The 14,472-nt window shown below is 39.0% G+C and overlaps 1 protein-coding gene across 2 annotated transcripts in view; it reads right to left on the bottom strand.

The window, feature by feature from the left end:
- LOC122800138 (1-aminocyclopropane-1-carboxylate synthase-like protein 1) overlaps positions 1-14,472 on the bottom strand; it is a 505,362-nt gene that overhangs the window by 402,504 nt on the left and 88,386 nt on the right. For both annotated transcript variants that reach the window (XM_044069656.1, XM_044069657.1), the window contains exons 2-3: positions 7,901-8,482; positions 4,461-4,520 (exon numbers count right to left, since the gene is read on the bottom strand). In XM_044069656.1, coding sequence (XP_043925591.1) covers positions 4,461-4,520; positions 7,901-8,137 — 297 coding nt within the window. In that variant the 5' untranslated portion in view covers positions 8,138-8,482. The remainder of the gene's footprint in view (positions 1-4,460; positions 4,521-7,900; positions 8,483-14,472) is intronic.

A 14,472-nucleotide genomic window follows, 5' to 3' on the forward strand; every position in this document is an offset into this window, starting at 1 on the left:
GGAACAGACTGAATGGTGCCTTGGTCGGAAAGTTGAGCAAATATCAAGGGGGAAACAGATGCAGATGACTGAAGGGAGGTTGAGGTATTTCTCCCTGAAAGGGAGGGAGAGTCTTCCAAGTCATAAAGTATCCATTTTGGATAACTGAAATCATCCAGGAGTCCTGAGTGATTTCCATCCAAGTTGAAAGGGAAAGAGATAGACAAACAGATGAAGGGGTATGACTTGGAAGAGGGGACAGAATATCACAGAGGACTTGGTCTGGGCTGAAAGGGTTGCTGAGGAGGAGCAACAGCAGCAGAAGTAACAGCCTTAGCCTGTGAGTGTATCCTGGAAGACTTACATGGTCTAGTTCCAGAAGGAGCAGAAGTGGAGGTGCGAGATGGTTTCCTGACAAAAGAAGTATTGGCAGGAAAGTTCCTATGAAATTTTGGAACTGGTGAAACAAGCAAGTATTTCAAATCCTGGAGCTCCTTATCTTTTTCCTGCAGTGATTTACATAGTTAAGCAGCTGCTTTGCCAAAGAGGGAGGAATTATCCAGAGAAGCATCAAGCAGTTTTGCCTTATGTCATCAGGGAGTGCCTGGAGATGTAACCAGGAATGCCTTCTGAGAACAGAAGCAGAAGCTGCTGCTCTGGAAGAAGCCTCATCAGCATCATAACTACACTTGATTGAGTTTTTAGCTACCTGGGAGGAGGCCGATAAGACAGAAAGAACCAGTGACTTAACCTCTGAGTCAGGCAATGGGGAAAGAGCCTGGGAAGCCTGAGAGAGCAACGCTGGAGCATACCTGGACATGTGCATTTGGTAATTAATAGCCCTGATAGCCAAGGTAGAAGACATATAGACCTTATTACCCACCACTTCCAAAATTTTATTTTCCTTATCAGAAGAAAGCAGTTTAGTAGAGGGAGATAGCCATGAAGCTTTATCTGAAGTAATGGAAACCACAGTTGGGTCAGCTGAGGGGCATTTAAAAAGAAACTTGCAATCCTCAGTGGCCTTATAGAAATGATAAGGTCTTTTAGCAGCAGGGGCATGGAAGTCAGTGGTCTTAGAGGCTGCTTTAAAAGCATCCAAGATGGCTACTAGGACTGGAGGAACTGCTGAAGGAGCAGGGGCCTCCAACTGGAGTATCTCATAACATCTCTTCTGTTCTGTTCTTCTGAAATTTGAGAAGAATCTCACTTAAAGAATTCCCTCATCTTATTAAGAGTTTCTCCAAAGGAAAGATTTTCTATGGGAGAATCCCCCCATTAGACGCTTCCTCTGGGGACACATATTCCAGTGGAGAAGGAATCTGGGTGGAGTATGCTAAAGAGTCTTCATCTGAGCAAGACTCCTCTGAATCAGTATCATGAATCTGGAATTCTACAGGCTGCCCTGAAGAAGGCCTCTGAGACCCCGACGGCAGCACCAGAGAGGAGGAGACAGCCTGGCCGGCTATAGGAGAAGCTGAAGCTGGAAGCCTCAAAACCATCAGAGCCTTACTGAGACCCTGCAAAAAAAAATCCCAATCTGACGTAGGGGTGGAAGGAGCAGGAACATGTCTGTTTTTTGCTTCTTTTTAACATGCTTATCCTGTTGGGGAGAAATGATGGATGTAGGCCTTACCTCTAACACCTCTTTAGACAAAGAAGCTGGAACAGTCCCATAGTCTTCTGAAATAATGAGCCGCAGTTCCCCCAAGCCATCTGAACTGGATGTCTTGCATAGCCTCGGCCATGCTAAGATCCACACTCCTGATGGCTTCCATACTGGTACCTGCCGAGGGAGTAGACCCTATCTCCAGTCACACCACTAGGTTTTCATGAAGAGGTACGTCAGAGGGAGTAGGTGCAGCTAAAGAGGATTTGGGCTTAGCTTTGCTGACCTTTCTCTTTACAGATGGCTCAAAAGCACTCGTGGAACCTTCCATAGTATCCCTAGCTAGACGTTTGAGTCTTTGGTTTTCTAAATAAAGATTCAAGGTCGACAGACAATGATGCAATGTTTTAGGAACAAAAACCTTACAAACAGAGCAGGACCAGTGGTCATGATTAGGCCCTAGACAAAAGAAGCAAAGCTCGTGATTATCTTTATGTGGAACTGGCCTTCCACACCTATACTTGCCCTTCCTGCATGTCATTATCAAAGACAAAAGGCAGTAGCAGTATGGGGTACTTATCTGAAGCTGGAAGACAAAACCAACAATATCCAATGACAGACCGAATGTACAAGTCAAACTTTCTGAATGGTGGTGAAAAAAGTTCTGAAGATCGTACATGTGGACATCCCTTTCATGACCAATGTTGTCTGTGCCTTCGTGTGATGTCCCACGTACAGGCAGTGGCTCTAAGCTTTTGCATACAGGCCAGACATCAGGTCAATGGGTGGAATACAACCCATATGTAAGGAATACTGCAACAATGAACAGAAGGTCATCTAGCCTGTACTCTATATGTAGTACACTTCTACCTCCATAATGTGCCAGCACTGTGCTGCCTGGACAAACTTCCTCCCCTCCCAGAATGAGCAAGTCAAAATGTCATTCTCTTACTCATACAGTTTCTGCATGTCCTTTATGCCAGACAGTGAAGCCAAAGGGGTGTATCTTCTCAGTGTATGTACATGCTGTACTGCAAAAAGTTGGGAATGAACACTATCATTGCTGATAATGTTAAGATATGCAGCAAGACTGAGTCATAAAAAGTATTAGAATAATAGCAAATAATTAGGTGGGTTTGAAAGAATACAGCAAAAAATAGCTGAAATATAGTGAAAAAACAAAACAATTCACATAGGAAGCAGTAAACTGTCAAAGTAGTATATATAACAAATCTGGAGCTACTAATATTTGAAGATATAAAAGTAAACTAGCGGTGCAACAAAGAAGGCAAATTTAGTATAGGCAGAAAACCAGGAAGAGGCATCATATTTTAGTGCCAAGAAGTTATTACCCATAATACCCTTCATTTCAGACAGGTCATAACATGACACCTACATTATTGTGTCCTTCTTGGGACTTAATTTTCACCATGACATGGACTTGGTAAAGATATTACAGAGGAGGTCACCAAAATAGTGAGTCATATATACAAGACATTGCAGATTAAAGATTTGCAGACTACAGTTTGTGCAGTCTGAAGAAAGGCAGAAACTGGAGATGGCATATACCTCAATAACACCTACACAATCCATGTATGGATACCCTTTAAAAGGTAGATATGAACTTCAGAGGACATAATCTGGAAATAAAACCTAGATGGTTCAAAGGAGGTATGGAGAAGCATTATCTTATAGAAAGGGAGGTGAATGAGTGGAACAGCCTCCTGTAAGAATGCATAGTTGAGAATTAAAGGGGAGTATACAGAATAATTAGCATACCTGCAACCTGCAAAAAGCACTTGCTCAACTTGAAAGGCTTCAGAGATCCATAACTAAAAAGGAGAGTGGCCTCAGAATCTTAGTTGTCAGAACAACCTAGCAGACTCCTTTTTCTCTTTACTCAGTACCTTATAGACTCCTCCTTACAGATTTGTGTTTAGGGTTTTAAGCCATGAAGGATGCAAACCTCTTTGTCCACCTATTCTATCTCAGAACAAATAGTGCATTAAATACCTCATTAAAGGAATTAAACCTTCATCACCAGATAAATAAGACATATAAGTGTGATAGCTTCATATCCTGCTAAATCCCTCACCTCTAGGACAAAAGTCCACTATACTTCAACAGAACAGCACCCTTGTCACCTACAAGATAAATCTAAATAACAGGATGGGTAGCTTTCAATTCTCCCCCGTTGTATCTTGTCTTGCCCTCCTTGAGGCCAGAGGAAACTTTTTAATGAGGGTTTTGGCTAGGCTTGTAATGATGTGCAGACTAATTGCCTATAAACCCATGAACCTTAGATGGCCAGAAGAGATAAAACAGAAAAAAAGTCCCAAAATACAATGCCATCATTTTAAAAAGGTAAGTAATTACTTTTCATAAATAATAAGATTGCATAATAGCAGTATTCCATTTCTGGTGCAGTTAATCCTTAGTTTACACATCACAGACTTTTTTAGTTTGGTCCATCAGGCTTTGTCCTCAACATACTACACAAGCTGTGGTTAAACCAAGCATTACCCACACCCAAGCATGGATTAGTACTAAATAAGCTATTGGCTGAGGAGAATATGCAGCTTACCTATAAGGTAGAGAAATGGTGATAAAAAGGTGAGACCAACAGCCATGTCCCTTAACAATTTACATAGATTATTATGTTTTTGAGAACCAAGATAGGGATCATACTTATTAATGAGTGAAACAATAAAGATTCTGCTGACACATCCCTTGACTAGTTTACTTTACTGTATTATTGTACCGCAAAGTCAAAGTTCAACAAAATAGTGACTTGCTAACAGGAGTATTACTAGAATTTCAGCACATAATAGAATAAAGCAAGGAATTTCAGGAACTTGAAGGATTAACTTACCCTTTCTTTTAGCAGGTCAAAACACTGCTTGTTTTCACTAATTCCAATGTTTATAATTCCCTGGAAAATGATGTGACAGGTTAAGTTCAATATTATTGGCACTTTTAATGCACAAATTAGTCTCAAAGTGCAGTTTTTGTAATATAAACTGGTACCATCTGTAATATTACCTCTCAGAGAAAATATAAGGAAACTGGGCAGTTAATGCACCTCAGACATTATCTTCTGTTTTCATATTATCTAACTTGTATTCCACATACCAAATGGTTGCTGAAATATGTGCATTAGTGGTAATGTGTCTCAGCAGTAAACTGACACGCACCCACCCACCCACCCACACACACACACACACACACACACACACACACACACACACACACACACACACACACACACACACACACACACACACACACACACACACACACACACACACACACTACAGATTTTGAATCTACTGCCTTTCTTACCAGATAATTACACAAAATCAAACTATTTTTAGACAAATGCTATGACCTGAATTCAGAAATGTTACTGCCAGTAGTAAGCCTTTTTTACCACTGGCAGTAATATTTCTAATTCTTAGACAACCCTACTGCAGTGTAATGTTGAAAAGGTATAATACCATGGTGAGTTGTCTCTCTGTCCTACTGCAAATGTTAATGAGGCATTCAAGGAAAGCAACATTGTTGCTATTAGTCAGGCAGTCTAATCACTGTACCAGCTTACTAGTGTGTGCCAACCCAAACCCTTATCTTTCTTCAAAAAGAACCTAGATGATTGGATGGATATTCACAAAGTCAGCCATGGCTTGACTGTCTTAACCCTCCGCAAAAAGGGTCTAGGGGTAGATGCTGGCATGGCGTAAATGGTTACAAGAGACAGTTATCTTTTATTTCCTGTGATCTTATAATCCCATGTTGGCATCAAAAATGTAATACAATTCATAGTAAACAAAGAGGTGCTACTTTTCTTTTGAAAATTGTCCTATTACTAAAGTGCAGAAACTATTTACTTTGCTAATCAAAATATTCTAGATTTAAGTATGAACTCAGCTTGATCTTCAAAAATGAAAACTACAATAAAGTATTATTTATGTTTGTCAGAAAACTGACATGGAAAATGGTAATGTGGCATTCTATCCATAAAAATGAGTTTAGTGCCCCACCACAGGCTTGATAAATCTACTTGCAGAAAATGTTTGTATGACTACCCCACTAAACAAAGACATATACATATGTACAGGATGGCGCAGTGGTGCAGCGGTAGCATTGTTGCCTCACAGCAAGAGGTTCTTTGGTTTGATTCTTGGCTGGGGTGCCTTCTATGTGGAGTCTGCATGTCTTCCCTGCATTCATGTGGGTTTCCTCTGAGTGCTCCAGATTCCTCCTATGTTACAAAGACATGCATCTAGAGCATTTCTCCCTGTGCCTCTACTGAAAATTGTCTTCGTTCCAAGTCAAACTTTCCTGGTTACCAAATGTTAAATAAAATAATAACTAAATGTTAGACAGATAACACCACAAGTAAAATTAAAACCTCAGATTCTGTGGGAACATGCAGTATGCCTAGTGCCTTCCTTCAGAGAATCAAGGAAAACCTTAATAAACAATTATCAGTTGTATTAAACAAATGCACAGGGAAGATTGGTGGGGATTTGATAAGGGCTTATTTAGATCCCTTCATGTTGAATCTTCTTCTGATAGAAAAAGGAAATTATTTTCATATCTCTCATTCTCAGATACTGATTCCCATTTTGAGGGACAGAAATTACACTTGGACTGAGCTTCTCATGTTCTCTTTCCACAGAATGGAGAATCTGACCTGAGGAAAATTTTATTTGGATTCCCCACATAAGTAGATGATACTGTTCCTAGAATGACAGAATTGTTTCATTGGGAACGAAAAAGGAGTACCACAATCTCAGCAAAGATATTATGATTTATTATAGGAAGGTTTTCCTCAATGTGTAGCTGTTCTTCCTGTGCTGCTAGCCTTAAAGGATATCTCATTTTTTTGCCAGACAGTCAGCTACCTCATCTAAGACCATGTGATATACAGTAATAAGAAAGTCTCCCTATAATTATTTTGTTATAATAAGTGCCTTGCCGGCAGTAATTTTTGCTTTATTCTAATGATAGTTTTTTGTATTTTTAATTGACTTTTGTGCAATAACAATTGAAGAGGGGGCTTTAAATCAGTGAATTTCTCATTAGATTCTGATTTATTGATACAAACCCATCAACATCTAACCGCTATAGTTTGGTAATGTAAAGTCTGAGACCAATACCTTTTGGAGTAAGGAAGCATTCCCATTAATCCAAGGGCCTATGTTCATGGTATGAATACATATAATGATGTGAAGTAGCCAGCACCCCCTCCAAAAATGCTTTTAGCAGGTTTTGTTTTTCAGTTCTCATAGTAGCTAACAAGTTTGCTTTGACCAGTTAGGAGATGAAGAATTTTATGTCCATGTAAATCCATGGATCTATCAAAGAGCTGTTCTAGATGGCTAAATTAAAATTGTCAAACAATTTAAACATTCCCTCTCACATATAGCATAATGTTTTATCTGCTCTGTTGTACATTGTTTTATAGTAGATATTGCTGTATTTTGAAAAGCATGTATATTTTACCCTTTTCAATGATTTTCTATCAGTAAATAAAATAAAAAAGAAATAATGTTGAACACTATTTGAGATATATTATGTCAATCAAGCCATATTCCATCCAGGTGATCTGTAAAATCGGTCTTCTAAAGGCATTTTCATGACAACTGGTCAAAGAAAAACAGGATTACTTAAAACACACACACACACACACACACACACACACACACACACACACACACACACACACACACACACACACATACACACACACACAAACACAAAGCCACACTACTATTTTAGGAAACAAAAGCCCATCTACATATCTTTCCATAGTAATTGTGCTCCCATTTGCTTATTGGAACTCAGACGATAACAAAATATCACTTCATGTTTCAGATAATAAGGAAACCCCGAGCAAATGAATTATCTGTTTATTCTGTTAGCATCATATAGTTCATAAATGAGTGCACTATATTTTGTCCTAGGGTCTGAATTCCATTGAAACTGATGGATGATTTGCACCACTCTTTAATTATCAAGGATTTACACCACTCTTTAATTATCAAGATGAAACACTGAAATTAAATAAAAAGTCTATAATTCTATTATATAGAGGTTTCTTGAGAAACGTAATACATTTATAAAATTCTATGACATTTTAATCTTCATTATTTTAAAAAGCTAAATGTGCTTATCTTTGTATCAATCGTTTCATGTTTATGAGAAAATACTCTGGGTTTCTTTATTTGCTAACAGTTCAGAAAATTGTTTAAATGTAGTGCCTTAGGTTTTGATTTGTCAGAAATGAAGTACCATTAATAAACTTACATATGGGTTGTCATGCTCATCATATTTATTTCTGATGGACGTGAGGGTTGCTGTAGCCATGATATCGTGCCTGCTTGAGATTGCATTCCCCCTGTTCGACAGGTAATAGCTTTGCTTTCCCTTGATGCCCACTTCACAAGGCAGATCATTTACAGTGTCATTTGATATCGTCATTTTATTAAGCTTCATTACTTCTTCTCTCATATTTGTCATACAAAACGTTGCCATTTGAGTCATGCAATGAACAAAATTATGTATAGGCAAGGGTTTTGGATTCTCTTACTTCACTGCATTCAGCACCTCTGCAAACAATGTTAACATCTGAAGTTCATAACGTTTCTTTTTTTCAGGTAGATGCTCTGCATGAAATGTATATTTCTCTGTCTCAGCACTCCACTAAATGTATTGCTTCTCTTTCTAAGTTATTCATCTGTTGCCAGTTATGAAGCCAGGATCTTGATCAGGATATTGTCTGGTGACTCCTTTTCCTATCTGTTTTTCTGCAGTTGCTGAGGTGAGGTATCTAAATATTTTCTTTGGTTCTCAATCCAAAAATGAACTTGTGGTAATAATGTAAGAAAACTTTGGGAGAGAAAAAAAAGTGCAACATTAGTTTATGTGTCAAAAACTCAGCTAAATCTATTTGAATAGATTCTTTCTACCAATACTGGAATTTATTTTGCACCATTGTTCAGTTGTAATACTACAAATAGTAAAAATGCACACGAACAGGTAAAAGGTGCGGTAGAAGAAAACTGTGTAAACTTGAAGTAAAAAACAAGTACCGAACCAACACAGCTAGGCAACAACTCTACTGAACATAAAAGAAAGTGATAAAAGTAAGCGCTTTCGCGATAACGCTATCGCTTCTTCAGACTAATAAACAAGTAGAAAGACATGAGTTTAAAGAGAAGGCAAGGCCAGTCAGCTATCATATGCAAATGTGATAAATTAACTAAAAGGTACACACACACACAAGCAATGTAACAAGTATTATAAATACAAGGGAAACAGTACAAATAAAATCTTAGTTTAAAATCTTTGTTTAAAAACAATATTAATGTGTAGGATATTCCAATTCTGTTTAATGACCTCACAATATTTATTGATGTCACTAGAGTATGGTAGATAGACTCTAAAAGTATCTCTCACAGCTACAGTTGCTTGTGGAGCATCAGGTGGAGTGTGGTTGCCAAAATAGGCCCTACATTTCCCTTCCCTTTCTGCCTCTGTCTAAAAAGTCACACTTGAGAGAGTCAAGTGCTAAACCCAACTGAATGTTATCATTGTGCTAGGTCATTACTCTCTAAATCTGCCCTTTTAAAACATTCTGGGTGACATGCTTGGGATGCATGCTATTCTTGTGCAGGAAGTTGTTCTTCCTAGTGGGTTTTCTATAGATACTAGTATACATATTATTAAGGTCTCCTTTATTGATCTTAACATCTAAGAAATCCACTTCTACAGCAGAATATTTACAGATAGATTTTAAGAAACCAGTAGTGCCATGCAAGTAGTTGATAAACTCATTCAACAGTTGTGACGAGACAAGACAAAGCAAAAACATATCATCATACCTCTCAACCATACCGAATTCCTCGGTATTTACCAGTTTTGAGGGCAAAATAATGGGGTGCAACGAATTCCCTTGTGGCCCCCTTAATTCCTGATTTTTTTTATTATTATTTTTTTTCCATATTACAGCTTTAAATTTATGGCTGACGTCATCACATATCACCAGCCTACAGGGGCATGCATGATGACATCAGCTTCATCATTATTTGGAGGGAATATAGTAGTATCAGTAATAGGGTGGCCATGGTGGTGCAGTGGTTAGCATTGCCGCCTCACAGCAAGAGGTTCTCCGGTTCGATCCTCAGCTGGGGTGCTTTCTGTGCGGAGTCTGCATGTCCTCCCTTTGGCCGCGTGGGTTTCCTCCGGGTGCTCCGGTTTCCTCACACATCCCAAAGACATGCTGTAGGTGGATTGGACCCTCTAAATTGGCCCTAGGTGTGTGTGCGTGTGTGCCTTCTGTGGAAGGTTGGGTGCTGGGCTGGCAACTCGACACCGTAAAACTCCACTGCCACTCAATGTGCAGATGAGATGATCCGCTGTGGCGACCCCTAACTGGGAAAAAGCCAGAAGAAGAAGATAGTAGTATCAGTAATGGCAGCTTTTGCAGAGTCCGCCCAGCACCCACCCACATGCCACAGATCAGGATGAGAAAAAAAGAAAAAAGTCAGCCTCCTGTTAAGAAAAAAGTTATCTTAAAAGGGCCCGGCTTCTGCAGACAGTAGTTCCAGTAGTTTGTTATTTTTAGGCAGCAGTGTTCATTATGGGCAATCTATTAAGGGGAGTTGGGATATTAGGGGGAGTTGGGAGTTTATATTTTAGCTGTCGCTAGTGCATTCGTATTCTTGCTTTCTCTCAATATTGTGTGTGTGTGTGTGTGTGTGTGTGTGTGTGTGTGTGGGTGTGTGTGTGAGATCACGCTTCATTATGTGCGATCTACTAAGGGGAGTTCGGAGTTTGTATTTTATCTGTCGCTAGTGTATTCGTATTCTTGCTTTCTCTCAATATTGTGTGTGTGTGTGTGTGTGTGTGTGTGTGTGTGTGTGTGTGTGTGTGTGTGTGTGTGTGTGTGTGTGTGTGTGGGTGTGTGTGTGAGATCACGCTTCATTATGGGCTATTCGGAGTTTGTATTTTATCTGTCGCTAGTGTATTCTTGCTTTCTCGTTTTTATTTGTGTGTGCGATTATGCTAACGACCCTTGCAGAATTAAGCATTAATATTTGTAATCACACTAATGGCCCAGCTTGCAGAATGCTTTTTCATTATTTTTTTGTATGCATACAGTGATGCTTTCTCAGCTTGCAGAATTAATTTGTATTTTACCTGTCACTAGTGTATTCTTGGTTTCTCATTATCGCACTAATGTAATCACACCATTTGCTTGTATGCAGAATTAAGCAGACAGTGATGTTTTCACAACTTGCTGAATAAGTTTGTATTTTATCTGTTGCTTCTTGCTTTCTCTTTATTATTTGTGTGTGATCACGCATCGCACTAACGGCCCATCTTGCAGGATTCTTTCTCATTGTTATTTGTATACAGAATTGAGCACAGTGATGTTTTCTCAGTTTGCAGAATGAGTTTGTATTTTATCTGTCACTGGTGTATTCTTGCATTCGCATTATTGCGCTAACATAATCACACCATTTGTATGCAGAATTGAGCACAGTGATGTTTTCTCAGTTTGCAGAATAAGTTTGTATTTTAGCTGTCACTTCTTGCTTTCTCTTTATTGTTTGTGTGTGTGATTACATTAACGGTCCTTGCAGAATCGAGCATTATTATTTGTAATCACGCTAACGGCCCAGCTTGCAGAATGCTTTCTCATTATTACTTGTATGCTGATTGCAGAATTAAGCACAGTGATGCTTTCTCAGCTCGCAGAATGAGTTTGAATTTCATCTGTCACTTCTTGCTTTCTTGTTATTATTTGTGTGTGATCACACATCACGCTAATGGCCCTTGCAGAACACACTAACAGGCTTGCAGAACGCTTTCTCATAATTATTTGTGTGCAGAATTAAGCATTATTATTTGTGTGCAGAATTAGGCAGGTGCGTGTTGCAGAATGCTTCCTCATGTCTCAGAAAAATACAGGTTTGTACTGTGTTGTGAAAGGAGCAGTCTATTGAGAGGTTCAGGTGTTTGAAAGGAGAACATAAGTTGGCATAACAATTTAAAGTACCACTCCCTGTACCTGATGTACATTATGGTAGGTGACTTTGGTTATAATGCTGTTTCAATAAATATGATTTTCAAGGGCAGAGAAGTTTTAATGCCAAGTCTATTTTCATTGTGAGACAGTGTTGCTTTGTTTAGCAACCAGATATATATTAGTGTTTGCATTGTGCTATAAAATGTAAAAATAAAATCTATATAATCTTTACAGAAGTAAAGCAGTATGCACACATTAGTGTTTATGGTAAATGGGGTGAAAAAGCCAGGTAATGGAACACTGGAATGGCTGCAGGGGAACTCTGGCACTATATTTTGGTTGTCTGCTCTTCAGTTTGCATTTGAGAGTTGGTATCCCACAATTCCATTGGAGTGGGTGGGGTTATGTAATTGTAGTGCACAGATTTGTACCTAATTTTCATGGGCCTTGTCCAGATTTTTGATGTTTCCAGGTTGAGAGGTATGCATATCATCCACAAAACGTATGTACCAGGCTATGTTCTCTTCGTAAGCATTGTTATGTAACAGACAGGATTTCTCCCATTGCACTAATGCAAGGTTGGCGTAGTTATTGGCACAGGTTGTGCCCATAGCCACGCCAACCTTCTGTAAGAAGAACTCATTCTTGAATACAAAAACGTTATTCTCAAGTACAAGCTCAAGTAATGTACAGAGCAAATTCACTTTCTCAGTAATAAAGCATCTCCTGACATTCAAAACAGCTCTGACATTCTCTACTCACCAGTCGTTGGGAATCACTGTAAATAGTGATTCTATGTCGAGCGTAACAAACAAATAATCATTAAATAAAGTAGATACTTTATCAAACAGTTTAGATAAAAAGGACTTAGTATCGTTTAGGACTGTGTCACATTCATCTAGAAGTGGATGTAAGTTTTTGTCAACAAAAATTGATAGTGGCGCTATGCTCCAACCCTTGCCAGAGACAATAGGTATCATGGGTGGGCACTCCAAGTTCTTCTGTATTTTGGGAAGCCCATAAACCATGGGAATGAGGGGGTGTTCAACATTAAAATAATTAAACAAACTCTCAGAAATGAAGCCTGTCGTGAGTAAGTCAAACAGCATAAAATAAATTTTTTCCATAATTCCTGTGACAGTAGTTCTTGAAACATTAAAATAATTTGCTTCATCAAATAGTAATTTTCTCATTTGTGTTAGATACAGATCTCTATCAAGTACCACAGTATTGCCAGCTTTATCTGCAGGCCTAACCTCTATTGAATGCATATTCTTTAACTCAAATAGAGCAGTAGAGTCATCTGGTGACATGTTTGAAAAAAGAGGTTTAGAGTGAGTATCAAACAAATCCCTAAACTGTTTTTAACACAGAGAAATAAATGCTTCTACCATACAGTGACGTCGAGGAATGAAGGTACTGTTTTTTTTAAATTCACTAACATTAAGCTGAGAGTCACTTTTGAAAATGGTTTTGAGTGTCAGTGATCTACCCAAAATTCTCAAATCTTTAAGCAACTCTACAGGTTCAGCTTTTTTCTCTGGTATAAAGAATAACCCTTTAAACTCTGATCTGACTTTTCCATATATGGTCATTAATTTTATAAATAAAACTGAGTTGAAATGAAAAAAATTGGTTCAAGCAGTGGGTTTATATACCTCCTATCTGACTTTTCAATATACCGTCATTAATTTTAGTCTGTCCATAAATTATGGAAAAAATGTATAAGTGGTGACCAAACAATGTGGTCATGCTGCAAAACGCTATGAAACTGCACCCATTGCAAGCATTCCTTGCCCTGAAAGATGCTGACATTTGTGCAGTCACTGAAACCTGGTTCAAAGCCTTGGAGAGCACCCTAACCTTACCAGGTTACTTGTCCTACCATACTTTCAGACCCCAAGCGGAGGGCTACAAAGCCAAAGGAGGTGGAGTTTCAATATTTATCAAAAAGATACACACCTCGAGGCTGGTCAAACAGTATGACACACAGGAGACACTCCAGGTGCAGTTAACTATTGACAAAACATCTATTCAATCATAGCTAGTTAGAGACCCTCAACCATGACTCAGGAGGCCCACTCACCCTATCTGGACTTACTTGAATCCATGAAGATTCAACCCTCTACCCTGATCCTGGGTGACTTTAACTACCCAACCATATTTTAGCTGAAACAGGAATGTCCAGAGAGTCCTCGACTTTGTGAATGCCAATGCATTGGATCAGCTAGTCGACACCCCCACAAGAGATGGAAATATCCTGGGCATGGTACTAACCAACATGGGTAGAAACTGTAGCACCCCTACAGTGTCATCCTCCTTGGTAAGATCTGACCATAAAGCAATTGCTTTCAGGGTCAATATCTCCCCTGACCTCCACCTACCCCCTTGCCAGGGTTGAACAAAAACACTTTTCCAAAGTTGACTACAACCTCCTGAGAGCAGGTATAAGCAGCTTCACAGCCACCATCCCTTCAGTTGAATCAAGCACTAATGTCCAAGCCTACACCTGAAAACTATATGAGCACCTATATAGCTGCATGGATTCAGCAGTACCTGACAGGACCAAATTATCTTCCTCAAGGAAGAGTAAACCTATCTGGTGGACAGCAGCAATAAACAGACTATATACTAAAAGGAAAAAATTGTTGTCCAGGACCAAGAAGGAGCAGGTGCCAAATTGAAAGCAATCTCTCCTTTGTCTAAAAAAGCAAATAAGGTCAATGGTGAAATTCTCTAAGGCTAACTTCGAGTCCATATTGGCCACATCCACTAAGGACAATCACAAGGCCTTCTTGGCATACATCTACAATCTCAAAGGTCACTCCCAAATCTGCTCTGAATT

The sequence above is a fragment of the Protopterus annectens genome, chromosome 4.part0, assembly GCF_019279795.1.
Source record: "Protopterus annectens isolate FY-2018-M chromosome 4.part0, PAN1.0, whole genome shotgun sequence".
NCBI classification, from domain to species: domain Eukaryota; kingdom Metazoa; phylum Chordata; order Ceratodontiformes; family Protopteridae; genus Protopterus; species Protopterus annectens.